The sequence below is a fragment of the Trichosurus vulpecula genome, chromosome 2 (genome assembly GCF_011100635.1).
Source record: "Trichosurus vulpecula isolate mTriVul1 chromosome 2, mTriVul1.pri, whole genome shotgun sequence".
In the NCBI taxonomy this organism is placed as follows: domain Eukaryota; kingdom Metazoa; phylum Chordata; class Mammalia; order Diprotodontia; family Phalangeridae; genus Trichosurus; species Trichosurus vulpecula.
In genome coordinates this window covers 23648975-23666889 of record NC_050574.1, presented here as the reverse complement: position 1 = coordinate 23666889, position 17915 = coordinate 23648975, and the positions used below count along the sequence as shown (strand labels likewise).

General features: G+C 42.3%; 1 protein-coding gene across 5 annotated transcripts in view; it reads right to left on the bottom strand.

Annotated features, from left to right (window-relative positions):
* The window catches only part of ACOT7 (acyl-CoA thioesterase 7), a 176305-nt gene that overhangs the window by 94169 nt on the left and 64221 nt on the right, over nt 1-17915 (bottom strand). For all 5 annotated transcript variants that reach the window (XM_036744361.1, XM_036744360.1, XM_036744363.1 and 2 more), the window contains exon 4: nt 5457-5548. In XM_036744361.1, coding sequence (XP_036600256.1) covers nt 5457-5548 — 92 coding nt within the window. The remainder of the gene's footprint in view (nt 1-5456; nt 5549-17915) is intronic.

Sequence of the window (17915 nt, the reverse complement as noted above, 5' to 3'; positions counted from 1 at the left end):
ACTTCATTATCAACTGATCTTCCCAACAAGGCTTTGAGGCAGGCTCCAGAATTATCTCCATTTTACAGATACAAAAGCTGAAGCTCAGAGATGGCTAAGTACCAAAAGCAGGATTTGAGGCAAAGTCTTCCTGACTCCAAATGAGTCCAATCCTCTCTCCAGTAGGCCACACTGCTTCTGGAAAGCTGTTTCACTGGAATCATCATACAAAATCACAGACTTTGAGGAAAGAACCATAGCGGCCATCTAGGCCAGCCCACACTAGAAATGAAGCCTTACTATACACCAGCCCTGACAAATGGGTCTCCACTCTCCATTTAAAGACCAAAGAACAGGAGCCAGCCACCTCCTAATGCACACTATTCCACTCCTAGCATCAATTCTAAATTTATCTCTTTGTCACTTCTACCTCATCAGTCCTGGTTCTATCTCTGGGGCCAAGAACAAGTTTACTTCCTTTTCCCCACAAGAGCTGGCATGTGCCCGACACCACATCGACCCAAGGTCAGGACTCTTAAGTCTTTTCCAGGTTAAACATGCCCCATTCCTTTAACTGATTTTTATACCCCAGTACAAAGAATGCCCAGGGCATATAAAGTACTCTAAGGTGTTTTGAAAATTATAGGTCAAATCAAAAGAACAAATATTTTAACTATTAAGCTGCCAAGCCCCATTAATTCTACTTAGGGTCAAACTAAGGGGATTTGGGGTAGAAAACAGTTCAGTGAGTTCATTTGAAATGGCAATAACCCTCACCTCGAATTTATTTTCAGGGCATTTTTTTTAAAAAACCAAAGTATGCATATGTATAACCTCTATCAAATTGCTTGCTTTCTCAATGGTGGGCGGGGGGGGGGGGGGAAGGAGGAAGGGAGAGAATTTGAAACTCTAAAGTTTTAAAAACGAATGTTAAAAATTGTTTATACATGTAACTGGGGAAAAATAAAATACTAAATAAATAAATGTTTTAAACAAATTTTTAATTAAAAAATACTTTTATCCTAAATGACCAAATATGAAATCCTCTGTTTGACATTCAAAGTCCTCCATAACCAGAACTCCCCTACCTTTCCATTTTTCCTATACCTTATACCCCACCCACATATTCTGTGACCCAGTGAAACTGGCCTCCCTATGATTCCTGCATCTCCCAGCTCCAGGAATTTTTCACTGGCTCTCCCTCATGCCTGGAATGTTCTCCTTCTTCACCTCTGCCTCCTGGATTCCTCGACTTCCTTCAAGTCTCAGCTCACATCCCACCTTCTACAGGAAGCCATTGCCAATCCCCCTTGATTCTAGTCCTGCCCTCTGTTGATTATTTCCATTTTGTCTTGTATATAGTTTAGTTGTACACAAGCTGTTTACGTGTTGTCTTCGCCTAATGAGACTGTGAGCTCCCTGAGGGCAGAGCCTTTCTTAGTATCCCCAACACTTAGCACAGTGCCTGGTATACACTGGTTATTTAATAAATGTTTGTTGTTTGTCCTTCACTTTCAAAGAGGACAAATGACATTACAGGGTGATGTCTGGACTTGTGCATGAATGGGATTTAAGTGAGGCAGTCACCCAAAGTGTCAGCCTCAGTCTCTTCCAGAGTCAGGACAACCGGTGATGGTGCTGGAAGCAGTACATGACCTTGGCATCTTAGATGCCTGACCAAAGTCAAAGCACTTCATACCACCTTTATGGCTGTTGGGACAATTTTTTTTACCTGCCCATTCCACTGGGGGAATCTTCACATGATTGGAGTTGCCATCCCCCTAACTCACTGACAGGCTGGAGGCCTGTCAGTTACCTTCAACCTGGTTTAGCCCAGTTGCTGAGATGGCTTACTGGGGTGTGGCTGCTGTGCATGCTACACAGCTTCTTGGAGCCACAGGTAAGACGGGGTGAAGATGGACCTCAAAGGTGGTTGAGTAGCCTTTACACCAGAGGTGCTAAGCTTCCTGAAACACCCCATATATCCCACAGTGGGTATTTGATAAATGTTTATTGACTGCTTGATCCAACCAGTCTCCCTATGATTTACATTACCTCCTCCCAGCCAACTATAGCAACATCCCCTTAAGTGGGGGCTGTTCCTTAGCCAAGGGGGAAAGAAAAATTCTCAAAGCATCAAGGGAGAGGTGCTGGTGTGGGAAAAGAGCATTGGATTTGGGAGCAGAAGGCCTGGATTTCTATCACTTCCTCGCTTCAGCTGGTGACTCACTCTCCTCAGGTTTTATTCTCCTCACTATAAAACGAGGGCTTGGATGATTGCTAACTGACATTCTATGATCCACAACAATGAATGACAGCATACAGGACAAGCCTTTGTCAATCTTCAAGGAGAGAGAAGTCCCAAAGCAGGAGGAAAAATACATTTCTAAACAAACAAGAGACATATCTGGCTGCTTTAATTTAGGATGCCAGCAGTCCTGTATGCAAATGTGCGGGAAGAGTACTGATCATAACTAGAGCTAAAGGAACAATTTCTGTCATGGCCACCTCAGGATACTGGCCTATTCAGGTATTTGCCTGTTTTAAAATGGCATGTTTCAAATGCACCTGTAGGTTCTACCCAAGACTTCGCAGGTGTGGGGGAGTTCAATAAATAGTAACAAAAGAATAAGTTTCCAGATCTAATCTTCTTTTCCATCTGGAGCTTTCTCCACTTAACAATCGGAGGGATGGTTTAAAATACACTCCTCTAAAAAGGGCAAAGTTGATATTTATGTCTTATCAAGCGCCACTAAACAATACGAGTAAAAAAACCTCCTCTTTGCTCCTCAGTACAGTAGGAGGAAGAATGCTAATTACTGGAAGAACGGAGGGAGGGGGAGGATGGAAGCGTGGCCTGCCACATCCTCCAAAAGCACTGGCTCTGTGCCACCCTGAGCAGAAAATGGGCCCAATCCAAGGGCCCACCCACATCCCCACCTCTTCTGTTTCCCCATCCTCCCTGATGTTGTGAAAGGAGTTCTGAGGAATCTCCTCAAAAGGTGAGCACATTCTGCCCAAGGAGCTCCTTTGGGAGATGCCCCATCATCGAGTTGGAATCCCACCTCTACCACTAGTGACTAACTATGGGACCTTGGGTAAGGTATTCGACAACTCTGGGCCTCAGATTCCTTGGAATGTAAAATGAAGGGGCTAGACTAGATCTTGTGAAGGTCCCCTTCAGCTTTAAACATGAAATCATGAAGGCTGTGGTAGAGGATAGAAGGGATTTCTATATTTTTAAGCCTTAAAAAATAACTGGCAGTACATGAATCACAGGCTGTATGATTGATTTAATATAAGGGACAGGAAAGAAGCCAGAAAAAGATATTCAAGTTGTTTCACATTGGTCTTTGATCCAGACCTGGAGTCCATCATGCTAGGGAACTCCTAGTACAGAAACTCCCTGCCAAAGCAGAGTAACCACTTACTCATAACTTTTCATACTAGTTTCCTGGACCACCAAAAGGTTAAGTCATCCAATAGTTATCGAAGAAAACACTTGAACCCGGAATGTTCTCCTTATACCAAGCACAGAAAAATACTCTTTCATGCTGCCTATTTCAAGGTAAAAGGTAGAATCATCTTTGTTCATCTGCCCTACTTCCATGGCGTAATTGTTCATTTTTTAAAACTCTCATTGACACCTTTTGTTCTAATATCACCTTCATTTTTAAATATAGACCCTTCCTTCACCCCTGTAACAATGAATCAAAAAAAGTAAGAAAGAACAGCTTAACCAAAATCCGTGGTGAACGACTGTTCACATTCTGGAAACAGCTCCCAGGGAGCTGTATCTGCATGTGAAGCCCTGCTAGGACTCTCAGAAGAGGCCCCAGGCAGGAGTGCCAGTAAACTCCTCCTCCCCACAATGCCTTCCACATCCCTGTGAGTTAAGCAAGAGGGATGGATGCCTGGAGCGGGGAGAGGGGCTTAGCGACCTGCCCAAAGGCACACAATAAGGAATTGGAGGAGCCTTGCAGGTCTCCCGAACCCTAGGCCAATGCAGTTTCCAGCATACAGCACCGCCACCCTCTCAAGTCTCATTCTTCACATTTAGGACCCCGAATTCAGCTCACAGAGACAAGGCTCGGATCACTGCTCCCAACTCATTTGACAATGCTGAAAGGTAGGTCACAGAGCTGACTGGCAGTCAGGCTGGCTTTTTAATAAAGAGGGATGCACCACTGGCTCTTCTCGAGGCCCAGAGGGGGCCTCAGCAGCTGGGCTGGTGTCTCCTGGAGAATGCCACTTGGCCCATGCCTCGCCAGGTGACTCAAGGGCACAGAACCATGGCTCTGCTCAGTGCATGCATCATCTTAGCAGAATGATGTGAGGCAAGAGAGAAGAAAAACACTCATCTACATTCAAAAAATGAGCAGCAGCCAGGGGCTTGGGAGCAGTCCACAGACTGGTTTAGTATGACAGATTGAGAACCAAAAGGGCTCTAAGATGAGGAGCCCAAGGCCTAGGGAGGAAAAGGTACATGCCCAAGATCACACAGGCAGGATCTGAACCCTTGTCCTCTGATTCCAGAAGCCAGAGCTTCTGTCGCTGAACTTTAATCACATTTTAGTATTAATAGTAAAATAGTTTTTAAAATAGTTCTAATAATATTTATAGTAACAGCATCTACAACATTTCTTCTACATGTGAATTATGATCATCTATAATAACCAGCTTTCACATAGCACCTTACACACGTTACCTTGTTTGTGCCTCTAAACAACCCCGAGGGATAGGTACTACTATTATCCCCATTTAATAGACAAGGAAATCGAGGCAAATGGAGGTGGAGTGACTTGCCCAGGGTCTAAAGCAGGACTGGAACTCAGGTCTTCCTGACTCCAAATCCAGGGTTAGATGGTGCACTGTGCCACCTAGCTGCCTACTCTACTGCCCACTGGGTCTCATCCTAGAGTGGAGGTGGCCCCTGACTCTGAGGGCTAGGTTATCAGAGCCCTCTGGCAGCTCTGGCAAGCAGCAACCCCATTGCCCCCCACAGCGAGATGGGCTTCCAGTGCCCATGTGCAAGAAACAGAGTGTCTACCTACGCCAAGAAGTTTGGCCTCTGAGGGATGAATTTTTTAGCCACATATACCCACCAAGCCACTGAATGGCTGTAATCTGGCAGGGGAGGTGCCCACATTGGTGACATTAACAATCACTAAAATAAAGAACAACCAATTCCCATAATGTCTTCCAAGTGTCCCATTGAAGCAGGCCAGGCAGAGGCATTGATCCTGGCAAGGGTCTGGGGAAGCTTGTGAGCGAAGGCCGTCTGCATCAAAAGGCCACATACCCCTACAATTGTTGGAGGTCCTGCTTACCACCAGCTAAAGCTCCTGATACAGGGGCTTACAAGTGCTCCCATTCGACATGCTGCTCAGTTCAGTGAATGCCCCCCAATTGGTCTGGGCTCAGGGAACTTAACTACCCTGTCTTGTAAGAGGGAAGGAAATCAAAGGGCATCTTACCACCAAAGGAGGAACCTCGAGCACTTTATCCACGTTCTTCAGTGAGAGGGGCACATACCAGAGTGCTGCCTTATTGGTCACTCTTCTAGCACCTTAGGAAAAGGAAGATGAATTAGTGAGGCTCTGTGGATAGGGACATGAGGATCAGGCAGTTAATTCAGGAAATGAGCATTTATTAAGTGCCTACTATGTGTCAGGCACTGTACTAAGCAATTTACAAATATGATCTCATGATTCCCATGACCCTGGGAGGTAGGTACTACTATTATCCCCCCTTTTAAAGTTGATTAAAATCAAGGCAAACAGAGGTTAAATGACTTGCCCAGGGTCACACAGCTAAGAAGCGTCTACTAAGGCTTCCTGACTCCAAGTCCAATGCTCTATTTATTACTCTACCTGGCTACCTCCAAAGATGGGCACATTGGGTAGAAAAGGGGCACGTGTGAACGTATATGCATCTGTGTATATTACATATGTTCAGAAATGAACGTTAAAAACAAAACACCCATAAAAATAAGATAATTTTTAAAAAATACTTTCTGGAAACATTTCAGATCAAATGGGTCAGGTTTCCAAAGTCCTGTAGCTCCAGAGCTCAAGTTTGTTCACTTTCTCATAGGAGAAACATATGGCTTGTATGCTCTCCCACTACACATTCATTTCTGGGCAATCCCTTGGGAGAAGAGGAAGGCATTGTTCTCAACTTCTATTTTTGCAGGAATGCAATTCAATTATTAAAACATTTCCAAAGTCTCTGCTGAGAATTTCCCAACACATTGCAGCTCAATGCATTCGTGCTTGGTGGGAAGCGGCAGAACAAAGGTCTCTGGAAGCCGTATTCTCTCAGTGCTTCTTAAACTGTGGGTCGAGACCCCACATGGGGTCAAGTAACTGAATGCAGGGGTCGTGGAAAATGTGGCAACAGTAAAAGGTTTCTTCTGAATGCACAATGACCAAAGTAACAGTATCGAATATTCTGCCAAGATTTAATACTTTATGTAAAAACAAACAAGCACATCCATCTCAAATTTGCTTTCATCTTTAATAAATGGTAAAACTATATGTATACCAAAGAACTGTTTTAAAATAAATTTCTTTATGATTTATTATCAGTAGATGTTTGATTTGTATACCCATTTTACTCGACCCAGGGTCGAGTAGAAATTTCTTGGGAGGAAAAGGAAAAGTTGGAAAAGTTTAAGAAGCCTCAGGAAAGACCTTACGGAGAAGAGTGGGGGCAAAAAAGAGGCAGTCACTGGATCAGTCCTTCTTCCAGGGGCATCACCACACTAGGCCCATGTCTCCACAAACAGAGTACAGCTGACATTTCATTCCTTACTCAAGATACCTAGCTGAAGAACTTTATATAATGAGGTTGAAACAGGGGATGCCTTTTGACAGATTTCTTCTCCCCTCTTCCCCCACCCCTGCCTCCCCTAGTCTAAACACTGCCAAAAGGGAAACCATCAATCACCCATCAGACTCAAAGATAGAAGAGACCGATTTACATATTACGCAGACATACTATTAAATAAACAGATGCATGTAGAATAGAGGAAGTGCTGCCTAGTAGCTGAAGGGCAGCTGGGCTCAGAGTTGGGAAGCCATGGGTTCAGGTTCCACCTCTGACACAGGCCAGCCACATGTATGATCCTGGCCAATTCTATGACCTCTCTGTGCTCCAAGGGAGCCTCTAAGATTACTGAGAATGTAACTGGCAGCTGGTATTCACTCAACTCAAATACAATTGTGTTATCTGTCCTCACCATTTTGGAATCATAGACAACACATGTGAAACTATCTGAAGCACACCTTGACTGAGAATGAATATTTGAAGTTGTAAAGAAGATATCTATCTGCATCATGGAAGGAAGTTTCTCACTGGGAGGGCTGACACTGCTGACATCATAGATCCAGTCCCCCTCTCCCCACCTTTGACCCCAGCCCAAACACTTGTAAACAGAGGAATAAGCCAGGTGGTTAAGTTCTGATGAATGACTAATGCAACTGTGTGTGAGCCACCTCTGCACAAAGACACACAGACTGACAGTCCTACCTGAGAGCTGGAAAAGCTGGCTTGGGATGCTCAGACCAGCTTCTCCCCCTGGCCAGGACAGACTCTGAGGAATATTACCATTTTACAAAGCAAGCAAAAAAATCATTGGTGCACCAACCCAATCCCACACAAAATTATAGATGTGCAGTACAAGTAGCATGAAAGTTCCATTCCCTCCACCCCAGGAACTTCCTCAAAGTAGGAAATGCCATGCTGGAAACCTGGATTTGCAGGCAGGGTCCTGCAGGTCCCAATTCGATTGTCAGACGTCTTGAAGACATGGGAAGATGGCAGTTAACTGTGACCTCGAGTGATGCGTCACAATACGCAAAACTCCCACAGGGTACAACATGCCAAAGGGGAGGGGACAGATGGTGTTGAAGGACAGATGTCTCTGCGTGACTTCAGGATATCGTTGCAAGCAGCCATGTGCCCGCTAGCCCAGGGAGAGTCACAATTAGGCCAAGGCCCATAATGGCAGAATCTGAGGGGGCTGGCAATCTGGGAGAAATGTCTGCAAGGCTGCATTAGATAGCTGCTAACTGGAAATCAATAGGTCCAGAGTGCAGCAGACCAGGAAAGGTGTCCATAATAAACAAGAAGATGGAGCAGAATCCCAGGCTCTCTGCGCCAAGGCCTCCATGACCACCTTGAGCCTGTTCCACCAAACTGATCACAGGCCCTTTCACATCTATTTCTTGAACTAAACACAGCCCCAGGCATCAAGCGTAATCTCAGCTGCACAATTAAAAAGAGGCCCACAAGGAAAGCAGGCAACCAGAGCTCCCCTGGGACGTGCCAGCTCATTGGCCACTCGCCTTGAACCCAACTGTGTGACTTTACGAAAGTGCCCTCACTGTTCGAGGACTACTGGATAGGTGAATAAAAAGGAAAAATATTTTCACTGCATTTTGACTTGAGAGTGAATCTGACAACCTGCTTTGGGGAATAAAGCTTTACTATTTGACTCAGCTAACACTTTCCTGACAAACCAGCTTCCGTAGCAACTGGGAATTGACCTCTTCTGGGCCAAAGTGAGCCACATGCACAAAATGATGAAAAGCACAGTAATTAAACTTCTTCAGTCACTCAATGAAAACATGAAAAGAGAACTGTAATTCTGAAAAGATTCTTTTAAAAATCTTACAGGCATCAGAGCTATTGTCTCTTGATCACTTCCACATTAGTTTAATATTCTGACACTCTTAATAGACAAAGGAACATTCCCAACAGTCAAGATCTCCTTAGCAGCCTCAGGGTGAATATGCTCAATGGTTTTGTCAGAAAGAATTCCAACTGGGAGGAAGGTATGGCTTATGAAGCCAGGACTCCACTAACCAGAGGCACATTGGACAAGGGTCTTCCTTTTACATTATTTTCATAAACTTTATACACAGAACATGTTCCTTCATTGGAAAAAAAAAAAAAGGAAACCATTTCAAAGAAAATATGCAAAAACATGTTTTCAGCTTCTTTAATTAAACCAGAGCTTTAATTTTTTAAAAAGCCATTCCAGTCAAAAGAAAATTAGTTAATAAGAATATTGTGAGTACTTTTTCCATTTGGACCCAGCCCTATGATACGTACTATGGAAGGGATACAAAAGTGTAAGATGCCACAGAGATTGAAAGGGAAGTGACTTAGCAAACATTGCTACAGACACTAACTTCTAACACCATACCTAGAGTAATGTGACCCCTTTCCTGACAGAGATATTGTTTGGGAAGTACTGTGTTATTTACCTTCATTTTGTTTTAATTAAATGTCTTTTGCTCTGATTTCATGAACCACCTGGTATGTTCATGCAGTCATTAGTGGGGGCTCAGGGCTGTGAATGTGAACAGACAATGACTCAGAACAGAACTGGGACGTAGCCAGGGGGTCCCCGAGTCACATGGAAAATACAGATACATAAAGGATAATGTTTCACTGCTTTATGTAAAAATTATAGCAGTATACATGTTTGTTTCTTTGTTTATTTATTTCTCTTAGCTAAGACCAGACCTCAAGATTTATTATCAGGTCTTTTTTTTCATTTTTTAAACATTTTTTTTATTTCCATATTTTATTATTTAATATTTTTAGTTTTCAACATTGATTTCCATAAGATTTTGAGTTACAAATTTTCTCCCCATTTCTACCCTCCCCCACACTCCAAGATGGCTTATATTCTGATTGCCTTGTTGCCCAGTTAGCCCTCCCTTCTGTCACCCTGCTCCCCCCCGTTCCCTTTCCCCTTATTTTCTTGTAGGGCAAGATAGATTTCTATGCCCCAATGCCTGTATGTCTTATTTCCTAGTTGCATGCAAAAACAACTTTTTTTTGAGCATCTGCTTTTAAAACTCTGAGTTCCAAATTCTCTCCCTTCTTCCCTTCCTACCCACCCTCCCTAAGGAGGCAAGCAATTCAACATAGGTCACCCATGTATCATTTCGCAAAATACTTCCACAATAACCATGTTGTGAAAGACTAACTATATTTCCCTTTCCCTCCATCCTATCCTGTCCCCCTTTATTCAGTTTTCTCCCTTGACCCTGTCCCTTTTCAAAAGTGTTTGCTTTTGATTACCTCTTCCTCTGATCTGCCTTCCCTTCTATCAACCCCCCTCTCTTATCCCCTTCCCCCCTACTTTCCTGTAGGGTAAGATACTCAATTGAGTATCCTCAAGTCAAATCTGATGAGAGCAAGATTCACTCATTCCCCCTCGCCTGCCCCCTCTTCCCTTCCAACAGAACTGCTTTTTCTTACCACTTTTATGTGAGATAATTTACCCCATTCTATCTCTCCCTTTCTCCCTCTCTCAATGTATTCCTCTCTCATCCTTTAATTTTATTTTATTTTTTAAATATCATCCCTTCATATTCAACTCACGCTGTGCCCTCTGTTTATATACATATATATATATGTATATGTATATGTATATGTATATGTATATGTATATGTATATGTATATGTATATGTATATGTATATGTATATTCCCTTCAACTACCCTAATACTGAGAAAGGTCTCATGTCACACCATCTTTCCACGTAGGAATGTAAACAAAACAGTTCAACTTTAGTAAGTCCCTTATGATTTCTCTTTCCTGTTTACCTTTTCATACTTCTCTTGATTCTTGTATTTGAAAGTCAGATTTTCTATTCAGCTCTGGTCTTTTCATCGAGAAAGCTTGAAAGTCCTCTATTTTATTGAAAATCCATATTTTGCCTTGGAGCATTATACTCAGTTTTGCTGGGTAGGTGATTCTTGGTTTTAATCCTAGCTCCTTTGTCCTCTGGAATATCATATTCCAAGTCCTTTGATCCCTTAATGTAGAAGCTGCTACACCTTGTGTTATCCTGATTGTGTTTCCACAATACTTGAATTGTTCCTTTCTGGCTGCTTGCAGTATTTTCTCCTTGATCTGCGAGCTCTGGAATTTGGTGACAATATTCCTAGGAGTTTTCTTTTTGGGATCTTTTTCAGGAGCCGATCAGTGGATTCTTTCAATTTCTATTTTACCATCTGGCTCTAGAGTATCAGGGCAGTTTTCCTTGATAATTTCTTGAAAGATGTCTAGGCTCTTTTTTTGATCATGGCTTTCAGGTAGTCCAATAATTTTTAAATTATCTCTCCTGGATCTATTCTCCAGGTCAGTGTTTTTTCCAATGAGATATTTCACATTGTCTTCCATTTTTTCATTCCTTTGTTTCTGTTTAATAATTTCTTGATTTCTCATAAAGTCACTAGCTTCCACTTGCTCCAATCTCATTTTTAAGGTGGTGTTTTCTTCAGTGGTCTTTTGGACTTCCTTTTCCATTTGGCTAATTCTGCCTTTTAAGGCATTCTTCTCCTCATTGGCTTTTTGGAGCTCTTTTGCCATTTGGGTTAGTCTATTTTTTAAGGTGTTATTTTCTTCAATATTTTGGGGGGTCTCCTTTAGTAAGTCGTTGACTTGTTTTTCATGCTTTTGTTGCATCACTCTCATTTCTCTTCCCAATTTTTCCTCTACTTCTCTTACTTGCTTTTCCAAATCCTTTTGGAGCTCTTCCATGGCCTGAGACCAATTCATATTTTTCATGGAGGCTTTTGATGTGGGCTCTTTGACTTTGTTGACTTCTTCTGGCTGTATGTTTTGATCTTCTTTGTCACCAAAAAAAAATTCTAGAGTCTGAGTCCTTTTGCGCTGCCTGTTCATGTTCCCAGCCAACTACTTGACCCTTGAGCTTTTTGTCAGGGTATGACTACTTGTGGAGAGTACTTTGTCCCAAACTTTACAGGCTGCACTGCTGTTTTCGGAGCTACTTCTACTCCAGTCACTGCAAGCTTTGCCACAGCAGCACTCCTCCTCCCCCATGAACTGCCAACCAGGACCACAATACATATCTAAGCACGGCACAGCAAGAGAACCAGCCTCTGTGCCAGCAAAGTGCTCCCTGCACTCCCGCTCTGATCTGCCATTTGATTCCTACCACCATGTGAGCCTGGGGCCGGAAGCAACTGCAGCTGGAGCTCTGGAAGAAGCTGCAGGAGTTCCCTGCTGCTGCTGCCACCTCAGCACCACCTCCACTGCCCCCTGGGCTGGAGCCGGACTGCTCTCACCCAGATTCAGCAGTTTTCCCACTAACTTGCTCCATGGCCTTTGGCATTTGTGGGTTGAGAAGTCTGGTAACTGCCACAGCTCAGTCATTCATGGCCCCAAGGCCTGCTCCGCCCTACTCCCAGTCTGGTTGGTCCTGCACTCTGCTCCCAGCACAGTGCAACAGACCCTTCCCAGTGACCATTCAGGGTGTCCTGGGCTGGAGACCTGTTTCCCTCTGCTATTTCATGGTTTCCACACCTCTAGAATTTGTTCAGAGCCATTTTTTACAGGTGTTTGGAGGGATCTGGGGGAGAGCTTAAGCGAGTCCCTGCTTTCCATCCACCATCTTGGCTCTACCACCTATAGCAGTGTACATGTTAGGATACTATATCTTCCCCCCTGCAAAAATCACTGCTTCAAATATTTTTAAAAGAATAAGATGCAATGTTTGCCCTCAAAGAATTCATTTTTAATCATAATATCTACACGAGAAACAATACAAGAACAATACAGGACAATTTATAATCATGTGGCAAACTGTATGGCTTAGGCAATAAATGCTAGCAAAGATCAACAGGCCTCCTGGAACAAATCACTGTTAGCTGGAATGGCAGACAAAGCCCTGTAGGGCAAGGTGAGCTGAGCCCCCTGGGCCTTGAAGGACACATAGGAGAAAGAGAGGTCATCACCTTCTTAACTATTTTTACTACCAATCATTAGCATCCTTAAGTGGAAAGAGGGCTAGATCTTGAATTAGAAGATCTGAAATCCTAGATAAGTGACTTTTCCTCCCTGGGCCTTCATTCCTCCTCATCTGCAAAGAAGCAAGTGAAGCTAGATGAAGGCCACAGCCCTTCTGTGATCACAATCACAACCACCACTGCCACGCTTTCTACAGCTGAAAAAATGCTTTCTATAAAGCCTCTTGTTTGAGCCTTACAACATCCCTATGAGGTAGGTTGTTTTTACCCATTTTAAAGATGAAGATATTGAAATGTATAGAGGTTGTCCATGGTCACTCAGCTGGTAAATGTAAGAGCTGAGACAGGCTCCAAGTCTAGTACATCTTGGACTATGTACATATCACAGCACTAAGTGATGGGTATGCAATGTAGGTATGAGGTATGATCTGCATATCAAAGAAAATAAAATGAACAAGTTTAATTACATAGTTGACAAGTTTTTGCACAAACAAAATCAATGCAACTAAAACTAGAAAGGAAATATTTAACTGGGGAAAAATCTGTGCAATAAGTTTTTATGATAGCAGTCCTATATCCAAGATATATAGTGAACTGATTCAAATATTTAAGTGTAAGAGCCATTCCCCAATAAATAATGGCCAAAGAATATAAACAAGAAGTTTATAGAGGAAAAATTCCATAGACATAAAAAAATTCTCCAAATCATTAATATTTTTTAAATGCACAGTAATGCAACTCTGAAGTTCCATTTCACAACCATCCAATTGGCAAAGAAGATGGAAAAGGAAGATGACAACTTCTGGAGGGTCTGCAGGAAAACTGACATCATGATGCATGGTTGGTGGAGCAATTTGGAACTGTATCCCCTCCCAGAGCACTCAGTTGTGAGTAATCTTTGACCTACTGACACCCAGACTAGATCCATTCCCTAAAGAGATTTTTTTAAATAGAGGAAAACATATAACATACATATATGCACACATTATATCCATATGTACATACATGCAAAAATATTTGTATTATATTATTATTATTAATATTATATATTATATTTATGTTCTTTTTATTATGGTAACTAAGTGGGTGACCATCATTTGGGGAATAGCTGAACAAATTATGTTAAGAACCTCCCTCCTGGCAGAGAGGTGATAGACTCAGAGTGGAGACTGAGACTTTTGTTTGGAATGTGACCAATGCAGGAATTTTCTTAGACTATACATGTTTGTAACAGGGGTTTTGTTTTCCTTTTTCACTGGGGGGGTGGGAGGGGAGGAAGGTAGGATGGATACAGTGCAGATGGTAGAACAGGAGAGGATTGTACATGAAATCACAAATGTCTATTGTGTAGAACTTGTGCTTTTTTTTAAAAGAAAAAAACATATTTGTTGTTTGTTAAGTTCAAGAAAATGAAAAATAACTTTTCATAGATATTTTAAATGTTTACTATGTGTCAAATGAAGCACTGGGGATCCAGTATCACCAGTGCTTACATTCTAGTGGAGAAAGACAACAACAACAAAAAATGGGAATGAGAAAGGGGACTGGGGGAGCGGCAATGCTGCAGGCAAGGAGGATTCTTGGGAGAGTAAAGGCATGAGGGAGGCAAAGGAAAAGCGGTGTGAGGGAGAGAGAGCTGGCCTGGCTGTGTGGCCCTGGGCAAGTCTCTCCAACACTCAGTTGTAGAGCAGAGATGCTCTACATTGGTAGAGAACAGTTTCCTTATCAGGAATTCATTATGCCAATGAAATTATACATCTGGTTCCTCGCCCCTCCCATCAAGACTATGAACAGTAATTACAAACACGATTGAAAATGCCGTTACTATTAGTGGTCATGATAATTTCGAATTTCTGTGATACTATGCCTGAAAAACAGTGACATGCTTCATCTTTTCCATGGAATGGAACAGCTCCTTTCTGAGGTCCACAGCAGCACTGACTGGCTACTCAGGAGTGACCGTCCAGCTCTTGTTCACAGCTCTGCTGTCCTATGCTGACCCCAGCAGACCAGTACAAATCAGAACAGCAACAAGGCCTTAGGGATAAATGCTCTTTCTTCTGTGGATGCCCTGATGAGTAGCTTCTTGCAAACAGACAGACAGCTTGTTCCCCCAAGGATTGGCTTCTAAAGCAGTCCTGGGAGATTCCTAATTCCATGGAGAGTGATTAACATATTTCTACACTCTTTTCTTACCCCAAAGGACTTGGCTTGGGTTTCCTGCCTGCTGGCAAGCAGGTAGACCTACCTTCCTTTCTATGTATCCTGAGGTCCAGGGGTGAAAAGTCATTCATTCCCTGGCCCAGCCATTCAAAAGGCTCCATGTTGTGCCTCAGGACATGGTACAGTCAGCCTTTCAGAAATCTCCAATTCAATTTAAATTCTATCAAATTTCAAAGTAAGAGGACACTCTTCAGTCCCCACAAAATTAAGTGAAATTATTAACTCAGAACTTGGACCAAGCAAATGGACACCTAGAGCACATCCGAGCCTATGGTAATTTAACCAATGGGATAGCTTGCAAATACTTTAGGGGTCCTGAGAAGACCCATCCTACAAGTCTTCCACATTTCTAAGATTAAAAACTCCTGCATTAGTTGATGACTACAAATAAAGTCATACTCTTAGAAAATAACTTTGGTCAAAAGTGATTTAATACCACTATGCTATAAGAAGTAATGAGCTCAGGGCAGCTAGGTGGCACAGTGACTGGAGCACCGGCCCTGAAGTCAGGAGGACCTGAGTTCAAATATGGCCTCAGACATTTGACACATTCGCTAGCTGTGTGACCCTGGGCAAGTCACTTAACCCCAATTGCCCTGCCTGGCCCCCTGCAAAAAAAAAAAAAAAGAAAAAAGAAGAAATAATGAACTCGACGATCTTAAAAAATAAAACATGGAAAGCCTTGCATGAAATAATGAACAGTGAATGAAAGGAGCAGGACCAAGAGAACATTTTACATGGTAAGAGCAATATTGTTTTAAGAATGACTTTGAGCAAGTAAGTCATTTTGACTATTATAAATACACAAATTAAAAGATGCTATATGTATCCAGTAAAAGAACTGATAAATAGAAGTATGTGTGGAATAATTTTACATATTTATAATTATTTGTGTCTAATGGTAGCCATCTCTAGGCAGGAGAGAGGGGAGGGAAAGGAAGGAAAAAAAAAGAAATTTACATGATAACTTTATTATATATTTTAAAAGAACAGCAAGCTGCGCATTTCCAGTTTCGTGTGTAATCATCTTTTTTGTTATACTATATTATAGAAATGCTTGTTTTATTCCATAAATTAAAAATAAAATAAATTTTAAGAGAAAAAGACTCCATCAAAAATTTAGTAGGGCTCTTGGCTGTGTTTAACATAAATGAAAAGACCATTGTCCACAATTCAAACAAAAATTCTGAATATGGGCATCAGGAAGTTTCTGCCTGCAGAGTCGTTCATTTATTTAATAAACATTTCTTTTAAAAATAGTATTTTGTTTTCTGCATATAAAAATAATTTTTAACATTCTTTCTCTTAAATTGAGTTCCAAATTCTCTCCCTCTTTCTCTTGGTGCCCCAATTCCTGAGACAGAAAACAATTTTATATAGATCATTTATGTGCAATCACACAAAACATATTTCCATATTAGTCATGTTGTGGGAAGAAAAAAAACACCACAAACCAAAAAATATTCCATTATAATCATATACCACGACTTTTGAGCTATTCCCCAATTGATGGGCATCGCCTCTATTTCCATTTCTTTGTCAACACAAAAAGAGCTGTTCTGAATATTTTTGGACATATAGGTCCTCTCCCCCATTTTTTTTATCTCTTTGGGAAACAGACCTAGAAGTGGTATTGCTAGGCCAAAGGGCATGCACAGTTTAATCGCCCTTTGGGCATACTTCCTAAGTGCTCTCCAGAATGGTTGGATCAGTTCACAACTCCAAGAGTGTTTTAGTGTCCCAATTGTTTCACATCCCCTCCAACATTTACCATTTTCCTTTTCTGTCATGTTAGCAAATCTGACAGGTGTAAGGTGGTACCTTAGCGTTTCAACAAACATTTCTTATCATCCCCAGGGCCTGGCACACAGGAGGCACTTAATAAATGTACCCTGATGGGAGCTGGCCTGCAAAGCCCTTGGCTCGCTCAGCCCTGGAAAAGATACAAAGAACATATGCGAGTGGAATACACAGGGGCTGATAACTAATTTGATATAAGAAGGTAAAGCCCCCAAAAGACCTGTACTTCAGATATGAACTGGCAGTCTTCAAAAGAAATGTAAACTCTCCACCCTCATATGAAAGATGACTTCAAATCATATTAATAAGATATACAACTTTGAGGTTCTATGTCACACTCATCATATTAGTAAACACGACAAAAGAAAACTACAATTGTTGGACAGGCTGGGGAGAAGAGAGCCTCTAATGCCCTCTTGATGGAGTTATGAACTTGTCCAACAAGTCTGGAAAGCAATTCAGAATTATATTAGAAAAGGCAATAAGCGATTCATATACTCTGCCCCAGGGATCAGTGAAGAAGCCCTCACTATGCTAAGTTTGGGGGATGCAAGGAAGAAGCAAGAACAGTTCTTCCCCTCAAGAAGTTCTCACTAGACTGGGAGAGGAAACACATCTACCAATCGGTATACACAACATAAATACAGAGTACACAGAAGGTCACCTTGGAGAGGAAAGCAAAAGTAGCTAGAGGGACCAGAAAAGGCAGCACTTGAGCGGATTCCTAAAGGATGCTGGGATTTGAAGAGGCCCAGGTGAAGAGGGAGAGCAGGGGAGATAGCCACTGCCAAGGTAAGCAGATAGAAGATGGAGCTTAATGAGTGAGAAGCAGCAAAGAGGCAAAGTTGACTGGGATTTGGAGGGCACGGAGGAGAGTAATGTGCACGAAAACTAGGAAGAGCTTTGAATGCCCAGCCAAGGGGTTTCTACTGATCCTAGGACAGTGTGCTGGTGGGGTAGAGAGGTGGAGAGGTGATCTGGTCAGACCTAAACTTTAGGAAAAATCACTGTGCCAGCTGGATGAAGATGGGATTAGAGAGAGCAGAGACTGGAGGTAAGGAGACCAACCAAAAGGCCAGGACAATTGTCCAGGTGAGAGATGATGAGGGGATCAAT